Consider the following 13452-nt stretch of genomic DNA (forward strand, 5'->3'; position numbering starts at 1 on the left):
AAACCATAAAACTCCTAGAAGAAAATATAGGGAGTAAATTCGCAGACATTACCCCTAGTAATATTTTTACTGATATATACCCTTGGGCAAGGGAAATGAAAGAAAAATTAAACATGGGATTACATCAAAACTTAAAAGTTTTTTCACAGTAAAGGAAACCATCAATAAAAAAAAAGACCAAAATGGGAGAAGATATTTGTCAATGATACATCTGTAAGTCAGTTGGAGAAAGACAAATACCATATGATCTCACTTATATGTAGAATCCAAAGAACTGAATAAATGAGCAAAGTAAACAGAAATAGTCTCCGAGATATAGAGGAAAAACTGATGGTTGCTAAAAGGGAGGGGAGTGGACATGAGGGAAAAGGGGAAGAGATTAGACAGCATAAATTGGTAACTACAATATTGCCACGGGGATATGAAAGACAGTTTGGGGAATATAATCAGTAATGTTGTAAAGATTTTGTAGGGTGTCAGACGGGCACATGTCTTCTTAGGGAGACCACTTCATGGCGGTGTAGATGCTTGACCACTGCACTGTACACCTGAAGCTGAAGCTGAATAATGTTGTATGTCAACTATGATTTAATATATATATAGTCATGGGATATGGACTACAGCATAGGGAATAGAGTCAATGGAATTGTAATAGAGATATATGATGTCAGAGGGGCAATAGATTGAGGAAGGGGGCGTTACCACTTTGTGAGGCGTGAAATGTCTAACTATTGCATTATTTTGTACAACTGAAACTAATTTTAAAAAAAAGAATAGGTAAGAGAGGGAGAAATGAATGGATAAAGCAAATGTGGTACAGACAGGCGATGGAATATTATGCAGCCTTGAACAAGGATGTGGAGATCCTGTCACATGCTACAACACGGGTGAAATTCAAGGACATGATGCTATGGGAAATAAGCCAGTCACAAAAGGGCAAATACTATGTGATTCTACTCATGTGAAGTTTCTAAAGCAGTCAAAACCATTGAAACAGAAGACAGGTGGTTACCAGGGCTTCGGGGAGGAAAAGGGGAATTAGTGTTTAGCGGGCATAGAGATCGCTTTGCAAGATGAAAAAGTTCTAGCGATCCATTGCACCGCAATGTGACTATACTTAACACGACTTAACTGTACTCTTAAAATGGTTCCGATGATAAATTTAATGTTATGTGTCTTTTACCACAATTTAAAAAAGGGGGGGGGATTCTATTAAACTGAGCCAGTAAATACATTCACAAACATTCACAAGGCATGTTTGAGAACTACATTTATTCCGGCCCTGAATTAGCATTTCCTACGTTCAACTAGCACAAATCTTGCAGGAGGCCGTAAGCTAAACGCGCCCCCTACCCCAACTACAAGATGACGCCTCGGTTCTTCCCACCTTCCAGCGCACAACAATGCTGCCCACAGAGTTTCTGATTGAAAGCACTCCGGGTCGAGAACAACACACACGTCCCTTGCAAGTGTGCAAAATCGGGAGCCTGGCCCCATGAAGGGAGAGAAGCCAGTTTCTTGGCTTCTGTCACAGTATAATTACAACTTTTACTTGCAAGTCTCACACAGCTTGGTTTTTTAAAATAAACACTGCTGACACATCTCAAAAGGAAAAAGTATACTCAAAACTCTCATATTTTCAGGTAACAGCTCACTCCCCCTTAATTTTCCTCAGTGCTAGGTGACTAATTCTGTTTCATCTTTCATGCTCCAGGACAACGCCAAGTAAAGGCTCTGAAAATGGGAGGTTAAGTTCCCCAAAAGTCACCTCGGGCTTACCTTTTCCAGCTTCTCTTGGAGCTCCTGAATTTTGAGCTGCTGCTCAGCATTAATCTATAATTAAAATCCCAGGAAACAAAGCAAAAGGCAAATCGGTATTAAGATCTTGCTACATTTATTGCAGTCCTATTTTCTTGAGGTTTCTGTGGGGTCTTTTTGGTTTGTTTTCCAGTACCTACTAATGGAGAGGAAAAACAGTGGCCTATCAGAAGAGACTTTGAGTGTCCCATTGCAAATGTCCCATTGGCTGTCTCCACATTGACTATTTCTCTAGAGCCAGCAACATACAAATGGCAAAAACAGAACCAAACTCGCCCAGGGCCTTAAAACAAGGAGAATTTTCCCACGTATTTTACTAAGAGTCTGGGTTTATTTGTTACTGTGAGCAGGCATGACGAAAAAATGAGGTGTCTTCTATCCCTTTCAGAACTACAGCTGAAGTTACAAGGGGTCACCCAGAGACTGACCATCAGAATAAACCTGGGAGAACGTTCTCTGTTCATGGCCAGCATATTCTTACCAATGACTGGCCACGGATAGTAACATTTAAAAGATTATCTACCCAAAACAGCAAGACTGAAATGGAAAGTACCTTCTCCAACTTGGAATATTCTCCCACTTCAGGCTTCCCTTGATCTTTAGCCTATAATGGAGAAGATACAACATGATGGGCAGTCTCAAGAACATAAAAGTCTTAGAGATAACACTACCTGCTGTAGTTCCTTGGTCTCTGGAGCCAAAATAACAATGACGATGCTCACGATGTTAATAAATAGGTTATCTTCTCTAAATAAAGACCAGGAGCTTTCTCCGGGGAACCCCATTATTCCCCAAACGTATACTCATTCGGCTAGTATTTCCCTCTATTCTTGAGAAGATCATCCATGATTCTACCCGCAACACACCCTCCTGGCGGTGGCCGGCTACCTTCATCAGTTTATGCTGACATTCTGTCGCTTTCCGCTTGAACTCTTCGGCGGCGAGCCGAGACTCTCTGAGCTCGGATTCGTAGAGATCACTCCGCCTTCTTGCTGAAACCAGGTCTTCTTCCAACTGATTCATCATCAACCTCATTTCTTCCACTTGAGCCTGGTATTCCTAAAGAGCAGGCAATGGAAGGAAGGGGAGCTTTAGAACTCCTGCAAGACGGGCAGGGGAGGTGGAAGAACTTGGACCGCAGAGGGAAGACGAAAATGGAAGAGAGAGATTGGCTGAGCGCAGACCTAGAGAAAAGGTGAGCAGACAGATGGGCAAAAGGGAGAAGTGTGGGAGAAAAGGGTATTAAAGCTTTCAACTGTTTTAATGTGGGACATGTATCACTAGTAACACCATTTGGAACACGTGCCTATAATAAGATGCTTTGAGCAAATAATACCACAAATGAGCACAGAACTTTTAGGCATTAACACAGAAAAGCTGGAAGGGATGTTCTCTAAGCAACCAGGATAAACTGCTTATGTGCAGCTTTCCTCCAAGGGTAATCGTTTGTATAGATTTGTCCTTTAGAAGTCATGTGCTCCTAACAATTAGATATGGCACTAGTTTAAAAATTAACCTTTCAGGCGGCACAAGGGGGTAATTGGAAAGCTCAGTGGAAAGAATCTTGGAAGGTGAAACTCATCATGTCAGTTTCTCACCATTAATTTCTCTGGCCCCAAAACTGAATGATGAACTTAACATTGCTCTTGAAATGCAAGTCACCCTGAAACTTGGAAAAGTCACAAAACTCTGGCTCTGATCAAAACAACTTGTGAAAAAAATTACAAAGAAAACATTATCTTGTTCCCTCAAGCAAACCTTTTAAAGTGATCCAAACAGCCTGACCTTTTCCAAAATGCATTTCGAAAATCAAAACAGAACATCTGAATTGAGGTTTTACAAAATTGGATGTACCAGAAGAAATGGGCAATGGTTTTGAACACTTTGGGCCAAAATGGGAAAATATTCTTTGTTAGCAAAATCAAAGTTTATACATATAAGGATTATGAATGAGCATTTATGCAATCCCAGGTGCCTTGTGGGGGGGGGGTGTACAAAATGAAAAGAACAAGGAATTGAATCAAGACTGTCTTTGACATTCATAATATACAGTGACTATCTCTAAGAATCATTGACCCATGAAATAATTGAAGAGGTATCAGTTGAGCAAGGATATGGTTTCTTTAATCACAGGGTATAAAGTAAATCTTTCATCCTATTGTAACAGGCAATCCCCCCTGGAGCACACAAAGGGGGAGGTGTTCTTATGAAAATGGGGTCGTTTTCATGCAAGCACACCTCTCTCTATATCACTGGTAGAGGGGACAGGAAAAACATGAGCCCAGAAGGAAGCACGGTCTCATTTCACTCCACCCAAAAATATACTGTTATTGAAGGTCCATCCTAGAAGTGATGGGACACCAGGTGTTCGGGGTGGTACATAGTAAATGGGTGATACGGGGTTATATAAGCAAAAGGTCTTTGTAACCTGTTCACAATGATCTGAAAACAGAGTGGAACGTGAGCCAATTATGTGAAACAATACATCTTTTACTTGTGGTTTTTCTAGACCCCTTGGCCAGGGTCGCATTATGAGTTTTGTGGCTTTGGGTACTGTGCCTTCCTGGACCCCTTCCTCCATTTAATGGGTCCATTTATATGACTGTTTCATATAAAGACAAAAACAATATTATCTATGAAAACAGTCTCGTTGACCTAAAAGCTCAATTTTTTTCTTCTAAAAGTGCCATCCGCCATACCCACAGCCACAAAACACCAAACTGGAGGAAGCAGAGCTGGGAGAAAATCTTGGACATCTTTTATCCTCAAACTCCCTTTTCTTTCTTGAACTTACGTCAGCAAGAAGGGAATGTAATTTTCTTGTTTTGTCAAGAGCAAGGGCAGAGCGGCTGTTCATTCCCCCAACATCTCTTTCCTCAGCTGTCAGCACCCAGGGGGGAGGAAGGCAAGAATCAGGCAACAGTTCTGTCAGCTCTCTAAGTTCTTGAAGCATCTAGCCTGCCACAGGCCTCCAAAGGAATTCTGCCTCATTTGTTGAGCCGCTGTTATTTTGCTGGATACTTCAAGGCACTCTTATAAATGTAACGGCTAATCAAATCCCTGCTTCAGGAAAAATCTGAGCCATCAACAGGTCGGTTCCGAAGGACAGCTGAGAGAGAGCTGTCATATCTCCACACAGACTGAATAGTGGGTCAGAGATGAGCGGGGTCAGAATAAGGGCCCATGAATGACTTCAGAGGCCCAAGGTAAGTGTTCTGAATGGAGCTTCAGAAGTTCGTGGAAGGGGCAGGCATGGCCCTATTCAATCAGAAATCCTGAAACACGAATGCCTTCTGTGCTACCTGAACTTCTATCTCCCTTCCTCAGGAGAGTAGCAAGGGAACCCCAGCAACTGCTAGTAATGGTGCATGACTCAAACTGTCACATGAGACTCTTAGGTGTTTTCTTTTGAACCAAGTCCAAATACTCAATAAGGGGTGACTAAACAGAAGCAAAACATTAAAAAATACATAGCTATATAGTCATTAGCTGTTGAGATCCAGCGTGGGGCCAAAATGCCAAATCAGGCAGGAATTGGCCTGCTGCAAGCCAAATGCTAGGAGTTTGCCGAAAGCACGAAATGCTTTTTCCTGGACTGCAAACATCTTGCTCTCACAAAACTTACCAAAAGTCCTAATAAATCCTTCCTCCTATGAGAAATAACATCTGAAACCGAGAATTGTTTTCCACCACCCCACCCCCGCCAAATGGAACTTTTAACAGTCATTAAATCTAAAACTCCACACACATGCCAACTGTGATATGAATCATAAAAGACATTTCTTTGAACTCAACCACCTTTCAAAATGTCCTGATAATCTATAGAATTCATGGATACGAGCTGCTCCCTCTGGTGGCCAAACACAGCTTTCATTTCCCCAGGATGTCACAAAAAGCAAAATTCCAAACACATTGAGCTAATGGGAGAAAACGAGCCCACCTCTTGAAACTTTTAGGATAAAAAACTGTGTTGAAAGGAGCAGTGAGTCAACTGTCAAAGCAGATGTTTCAAACTACGCGTGGGCTTCAAAATCTCTAAGATTAGGATTGTCCAGAAACCTGATAACCAGATTGCTACGTTTCCTCTGCATATTTACTGTTAACATTTTTATCAAGCAAGAAGATATTAACCAATCATTTTAAAATATTAGGGTCTTAAACAGATTATGCCAACAAAACTCCCAAAACAATTAATTCTGTCTTTAAAGAACAGTTAACGGATCAAATTATTTGCAAGAGTTTCTTATGTTACTTTTAGCACCACCCAGATGGCTAAGTTTGTACCACCCGGAGACAAAAATGTTCATGACTGTTTACATTAGATTTTCTGAAGTGAATGAGAGTTGCCTGGCAGCTGATCATTCAGCCCTCCAATTGCTCACTGTCATTTCTTCATTAAAGCTTCTATTTACAGTTTCTTCAAAGGACAGAAAATCCATGCTAAAAAGGAAACAATGCAGAGAAATAAAAACGAACCATCTAGAAAGAAAACCCTTTTAGAAAGGGGAAAAAAGAAAGAGTGGGCTTTTTAAAGGTCTCAATGCTGTTTTCTAAACACACAGGGGATGGCTTTCTGTACTCAGATTGGCCGTGTTACGTCTTCCTCAGCCTTAACTGCTCAAACTCTTTTTCTAGAATATTTCTTTATTGTAAGTAAAACGATGAACTATCTTAGCTTCTCTCAAAAATTGCAAGTATGTCTTAAAAAGCTATAAAAATATTTCAGTTGTTTTAATGGTCTAAAGCAGAGGTTGGCAAACTTCTCCTGTAAAAGGCTAGTCAGTAGGCAATTTCAGCTTGGCAGGCCATGTGGTCTTTGTTATAGCTACTCACCTCTGCCAACTGTAGCATGAAGAACAATGGACAATACATGAATGAATGAGCATGTCTTCCAATAAAACTTTATTGATGGACATTAAAGTTTGACTTCCATGTAATTTTCACATGTCATGAATTGTTGTTTTTCGTTTGATTTCTTTTTTTTTTCCCCCAACCATTTAAAAATGCAAAAACCATTCTTACCTTGTGGCCACAGGAAACAGGTGGTGGGCCAGATTCACCCCAGAGGCTGCAGTTTGCCCACCCTTGCTCTAAACCTATGCCTTTCATTGAAAAGAGTAGCCATTATGGGGTGCAGATTTCCAAGGAGCTAGAACGAGTACTCTACAGTTTATATAAACCATGAGGAATCTAACGTTTCCAAATGACCTACCTACATACCTCTCTCTCCCCACCCTCCTTTCTCTTTCCCATCTCTGCCTCTCAAACACACCTCTCCTGAAATCAGAAGTCAGAGTTGCTGCCCGGCTCCGGGGCAGGAAGTCATACCTGCTCTTTGATTTCTTGGAGCTTCCGGCTCTGCTCTCTGATATCGTGGAGAAGCTGCAGTGCTTTGTCATCCTCCTGGGACACCTCCATCCTTGCTTGCTCCAAACTTCGCTTTAAGCTCTGCGGAAAGCAAAAATTTTAATACGGATGCCCTGTGGATCCTGCTCTGCTTGAAAAGATTCATTAAGGTAGCTGCAAGCTGCTTCACAGACACCAAGACGGTTTCGGGTGACGGACCAAAGTTGACTACTTCCGGTTGGTTGCAGATTCCAGTTTTCATCCTGTAAAACCCCTGGGTTCGAGAAACATCATCTCAACCTTGTGACCTTGACCTTGTGGATCCAGCCTGAAACTACATCGACCTGTCTCCTACCACCATCTACCTTTCCTAGCAGATACTTACTTGTATGGTCAGGACTAAAAACTAATTAAGATCCCTTAGCCGTTTTAACCACCATGGGGATGGCTACAAAGTCTTTTCTGTAGTATCAGTTATTCAAAGACTATCGCATATACAGCTCTCTTTCAAAGTAGCAATGACTTCATTCTCTGCCCAGTTGTCACTTAAGACTCCAAGCACTCTATTTCCATCGCCTGGCTTCCGTCTCCTGGACACCTTTCATCCATAAGTTTCCCTCAACGCTTCAGTGGCACTGAAACATAGATCTGAAATACAGAGCTGAATAACTCCACCCACCACTGAAAGGCAGCCAAATCTGGAATGGAAACATAGCAGTTATTCTTAATTAGCCACGTCCTATAGATTTCCTCTCTCTTGTGAGGAGAAAAAAATAAAAAAACTTGAAAAATGTGTGATTCAACTTCTTAAGACTGTTTAATTGGGCACATTAAAAAAACACCTGAATGAAAAATTTAACGAGACAATGGAGAAGACAGTCTACTCTCGTGAAGGAAAGAAAGGAAAAAAAAAAGCCATATGGTAAATAATGACAGAGGGTCTGGGTTTTATGTAAAGGCTGAGCTTTCTTGTTGCTACGCTGGTTGTAGGCAAGGAAAATTGATTTCAGGCAGATTAAAAATACATTTTCTTGTACTTATTTGCGAGTTTGGTTCCTGAGGCTGATCGTGTCGGACACAGTGTAGACCGGAGAGGTCAGGATGGGAGGTGTCACGACCCTTTGTGACTTGCTGTAATGAAGACGCCCATCTCCGATCTCAGCGGCCTATCTCAACTTTCTAGGGTCCAGTCTTACTTCTCTGGGACCTCTCACGTGGCCTCACACTACTCTGCAAATCACAGAAGCTCTGGCTTTTGTCCTCGCCCTTCCTCTACTCTCTGCCATTGGCTGTGATGTGCCTCATGAAGCTGTCATGATACAGGATGAGACACACACAACAGGAAGTGCCACCTCCAAGGGAAGGGGACTTTGGGGGAGGCTCACACTGCATTCTGTGATGTAGGTAGCAAGGTCCTGCTCCAGGAGGGATCTCTGAGTCTCAGAGGCCTTCAGCTCCACCTCCTTCTGACTAAGCACAGCCTCCACCTCTGACACTCTCCGATGTAACCGGGTCATTTCCTGTTCCATCTGAAATAAACACATCGACAGGTTAAAAAGGCCCGTGGAGGTTCGTTGGGAGCAATCAAATCTCAAGTAGCCTCCGAAACCACCTGGTGGTCTGGGCTGGCACTATTTCGCCAAAGGTTGGGATGTAAATACCATGGTTTCTTCGCCTGGGAGCGCACAGTTCTTCGTAAGGATTGTCACCAATGCTAAGTCACTCCTCTCTTTCAAGTCTCGGTTCACACTTGATCACTTCTCTAACCCAGTGAGCAAGGAAGCCACAATCATCATTTTTCACCTGTTTGCTTTTTGGGTTTGGTTTGGTTTTTGCAGACGTCACTTTAATTTTATCCCAAATCCATCTTGATCCCCCCCATCTCCTTGCAAAGATCTAGAGGACAAATCCAGGACAGGGCAAGGAGATATGTATTCGTCTGCACTCTTAGGAGTCCCGGGCAAGCAGTGACTTTTAGGAGCTTCCAGAAAGCTGCCCCTGGCCGGGAACAGTGAGTGTTAAGAGACGTAGCGCATAATCAACACCGTGGCCGCAGTTACATAAGCAGGAGTTTTAAAGGACTAGGAAGAGAGACTTCGCATCACTCAAAGCAGATGGGACGCATCCCGGCCACAGGTGAGGACCCACACCACCTGCCGGAAGAAGCAGACATCTGGCTGGGTCATGCTGAGGAGCGGGCCGGGCCGTGTTAAATCCAGGGCCTCCTCTGGTTAAGATTTAAAGGATTTACAGCAACGTCAAGGCCCGAATTCATGTCCCTCTGAGCTGCTGGAGGCGTGACTTCAGCGAGGGAGGGAGCACCTCGCTCGCTCTGTATGAATCAGGTGGCTCAGTGCCAGCAGCGGCCCCGGGCGGCTCCCTTGGCATATATTGACGGGAGGATCCTGGAGCAAGGAGAGAGGCCGGCTGCGGAAATAAATACCTTGTGACACTTGTCCTGGGAGTCTTGCAGCTCTTTGCTTTTGATGAGAAGTTTCTTTTCCATGGAGCTAGTCTTGGCAGGGGAGTCCAGGCCCAACACAACAGACCTAGATAGAAAAAAACAATGTCAAGGTGGCAGGTAGGTGGGCCTGAAAAGCTGCATTCAGAAAAGACGGCACAGATGAGGGACCTTCCAGGGTTCTGAGGCTGTCGGCCGAGCTTTTAGTAATGACATCAAGGCCATGAGGCAGGGAGGTGGAAGGAAGCAAGAACTCTGCACACAGGCGGATCTGGGTATATATTCAGTCGCCACTGACCTGAGGCAATGATTCAGACTCTGAGTCTCAGTTTCCGCACCTATGAGGCAGAATCATCATAACAGGACCTACCACACAGGACCATTACACACAGCATCCTGCCTACATGGCCTCATTCACTCACTCAGCAGGTCTGCAATGGGCACCTACTGTGTTCCAGAAACTGTCCCAGGTCCTGGAATGGCAGTAAACAGGACATCAAGGTCCCTGCCCTTCTGGAACTGACATTCCACAGAGGGCAGAAAGAAGGCATCAGGCAGACACACAGACAAAATGTTACAGATGGTGATAACTTCTGTCAAAGAAGGAAACAGAGTGATCTGATGATAGAGGACATGGGTCACAGGTCTGCCTGAAGCAATGGTAATCAGGGAGGGCTTCTCCGAGGGGGTGACATTTGAGCTGGCGCCTGAAGGATCAGAAGGTGCTGGCCACCCAAAGCTCTGGAAGGAAAACAAGCTCTAGGGAGGAGGGATAATACATGCCATAGTCCAAAGCTAATACAGACAGTAGCCAATAAATAGTCATTATATATAATACTATAGGGATCAAATTATTGTTTATTCAATCCCCAATAGCCAGTTGGTTCTGTTTCATTTTATAGACACTGCTAAGGCTTATGGTAGGCCAAATAATGTCACTCCCCCCAGATGTCCACATCCTGATGGTACCTGGCATGGCAAAAAAGACTCTGCAGACGTGATGAAGTTAAGGATTTTGAGATGGGAGGGAGGGGTTATCCTGGATTATCTGGGTGGGTCTGATGTAATCAAAAGGGTCCTTGTAAAATGGAAGCAGAAGAGGGAAGGAGATGTGATGACAGAATTAGGATCAGAGAGAGACAGAGACAGAGACAGGAAGACGCTACACTGCTGGTTTTGCAGATGGAGGAAGGGGTCCCACACTGAGGAATTCGGGCAGCCTCTGGAAGCTGGAACAGGCAGGACACTGATTGTCTTAGAGGTTCCAGAGCATGCAGCCTTGTCGGCACCTTGATTTCAGCCCAAGAAAACCCATCTCAGACTTCCAACCTCCAGAACGCTAAGGTAATAAATCTGTGTGGTTTGAAGCCACTAAATTTGTGGTGATTGTTATAGCAGCTGTAGAAAATGCAGACACTTATTAAGCACTGATGACATGCCTGGTTCTGTTCTAACTCTAGACATGTTTTAAGTCTTTATTCCCCACAACTACTCTATGAGGCAGATACAATTTATTATCCTCATTTTATAGATGAGGAGATCGAGGCCCAGTGAGGTTAAGTAACTTGCCAGTTACTAAATGGTTTCTGTTGGTGTCATAAGAGAGCTGGGGTAGGGAGACTGACTTGAGGCACCTGATAGAACCCTCAGGAAAATATCACAAAAATGATGTAGGGTGACCTTGTAAGAGTGGGCTAGAAGGACGCTCTCTCCACACACACATACACACACAAAACTGATCCACACACATGTATATAATTCACACACTCTACCTCATCTCTAGAAGCAATTAATTATGGGTGGAGATGACAGTTCTCATCCAGGGCAGCTGCCCCTAGTGGTTGGCTCCCTGGGCACAAACACTGGGATTGGTGAAGGGCAGGACTGGAGCGACAGCCAGCGAAGGTTCTTACACAGGGAGGGACGTGTGGCAGAGCCCACTGCTGCCCCACAACCCCATCTTTGTTGCCTTGGCAATGCGGTTTCAGGAGCTGGTTGTCAATGAGCATCCACATCTTACCAGCAGGTGAAAGTTCTGCTTCCTGCTGCCCCAAACCATGTCCCTGCGTAAAAGAGGTAAGTTTCCTGCAGCACTCACCCAGAACACCTCTGTCCCCACGGCTCCCGGCCCAGTGCCAGGGCTGGTGTGATGGTGCTGGCTCACTGTACACCCCAGGGACAGCTCCCTACATACACACTCACAGGGCAGCCAAGTGAGTCGACACCCAATCGGGCTGCTCTGTCCAAAATCTGACTGTTCCACTCTTAACTACATGACCTCTCTGAGCTTCGGTTTCCTCATCTGTGAAATGGGGGTAATATCAACCTAAGTCAAAGAGTTCTCGCGAGGATTAAATGAGATGCCCTGTGTAAAGCCCTTAGCAGAGTGCCTGGCTCATCATGAGGGCTCCATAAATGTCAACGTATTACTATTCCCACTGTCCTTTTGATCACCACCCCCTATGCAAATAGCACAGGCCTCGCAGGCCTCAGTTGCTTGAAATAGTCAGACTCAGGGGGCTAAATTCCCTCTGTGTCATTATTCATGTTAAAACAAATGTTGATTATTCATAGAAATGGGCAGCAGGGACTGAAATCCAGAAATAAATCCTTTTTAAAATCTAAATTTTGGCCAGAAATTTTAACCAATTTCTACACCTCTCACTAGCCTGTTTTCTACCTAAATCCAGCCAAACACACACACACACACTTTTTTTTTTTTAATCTGAAATGAAGTGGGTTGCTTGGTATGGCCTTTGCTATTTCCTTTATTCCTGACTTCACTCTGGGGGGGTGAGCTAGAGAAAAAGACCCAAACCATCCAAGGAAGAAGGGATGAGCGACATAGATGGGCTCCCTGGTCCTTCAGTAATCCAGAGTCACCCACATGTCACTAAGTCACACGCAGTGACATGAGTCAGAGGTGACAAACACAGGCCACAGCTCTTTGTGCCCAAGCACAAAACTGGCAACCTTTAGAAGAATAGTTACATGGATGCGTGATCATGTGCCCAAAACTTTATGATACATGGAAGACGGGCTCCAGCGGTGTGAATGTTTAAAGTGTGCTGCTGTGGAGACAAAGCTGATTGTTTATTTGCCAAAAAAAAAAAAAAAAAGTTTCTAGGTCACTCATTAATGAGCCCAGAATGGAGGGGACGTGCAGCCCACCCACCGGCACTTGTGGGAGACAATGCCACAGCCCTCCTCGTCACCCAAGGTGCAACTCCCTCATTCTGCTATTTTGATGCTTGACAAATGTTCACTGTTTCGAAGTTCTAAGTACGGCAATTAAGAGCTCTTCAGAATAAAGGTGCTAAAGAAATCTTTTTTTAATTTTTTCAAAGAAATAAAAATCACATCTAAAAAAAGCTATAGTAAGAATTCTGTGACTAAACCCGGCTTGTAGCAACAATCTCATAAACAATAATGGGATTGGAGCATGAGACTGGAGGAGAGGGGGGGGAAAGGTCATCGCAGCTTTCAGGAACTTCCCTGCACAGTATAATCACCCGAAGAGCTTTTGAAAACTACTGATGTCAGACAATGAAAATATTGCACGTGATACTATCATGATGGATATGTTATTATATAAATGTCCAAACTCACAGAATGGACAATACCAAGAGCGATTTCCTAATGTAAACGAGGGACTTTGGGTGACAATGATGTGTCCATGTAGGATGTGTCCATGTAGGTTCATCAATTGCAACAAATGTCCCACTCTGCTGGGGGATGTTGATGGTGGAGGCAGTGAGAAGATGGGAAATCTCTGTACCTTCCTCTCAATTTTGCTGTGAACCTAAAACTGTTCTAAAAAAAATAGT

The 13452-nt window shown here is 43.8% G+C and overlaps 1 protein-coding gene across 10 annotated transcripts in view; it reads right to left on the reverse strand.

Moving 5' to 3' along the window:
- Nucleotides 1-13452, reverse strand: part of CIT (citron rho-interacting serine/threonine kinase) — a 149596-nt gene that overhangs the window by 68229 nt on the left and 67915 nt on the right. For 8 of the 10 annotated variants that reach the window (XM_081036481.1, XM_081036489.1, XM_081036485.1 and 5 more), the window contains 6 exons: nucleotides 9608-9713; nucleotides 8550-8693; nucleotides 7147-7266; nucleotides 2707-2877; nucleotides 2372-2422; nucleotides 1780-1833 (listed from right to left, as the gene is read on the reverse strand). In XM_081036481.1, coding sequence (XP_080892607.1) covers nucleotides 1780-1833; nucleotides 2372-2422; nucleotides 2707-2877; nucleotides 7147-7266; nucleotides 8550-8693; nucleotides 9608-9713 — 646 coding nt within the window. Of the gene's footprint in view, nucleotides 1-1779; nucleotides 1834-2371; nucleotides 2423-2706; nucleotides 2878-7146; nucleotides 7267-8549; nucleotides 8694-8776; nucleotides 9714-13452 lie in introns of those variants that run through there. The other 2 variants (XM_081036487.1, XM_081036488.1) reach the window with 2 other exon arrangements.

The sequence above is a fragment of the Rhinolophus hipposideros genome, assembly GCF_964194185.1.
Source record: "Rhinolophus hipposideros genome assembly, chromosome: 24".
NCBI classification, from domain to species: domain Eukaryota; kingdom Metazoa; phylum Chordata; class Mammalia; order Chiroptera; family Rhinolophidae; genus Rhinolophus; species Rhinolophus hipposideros.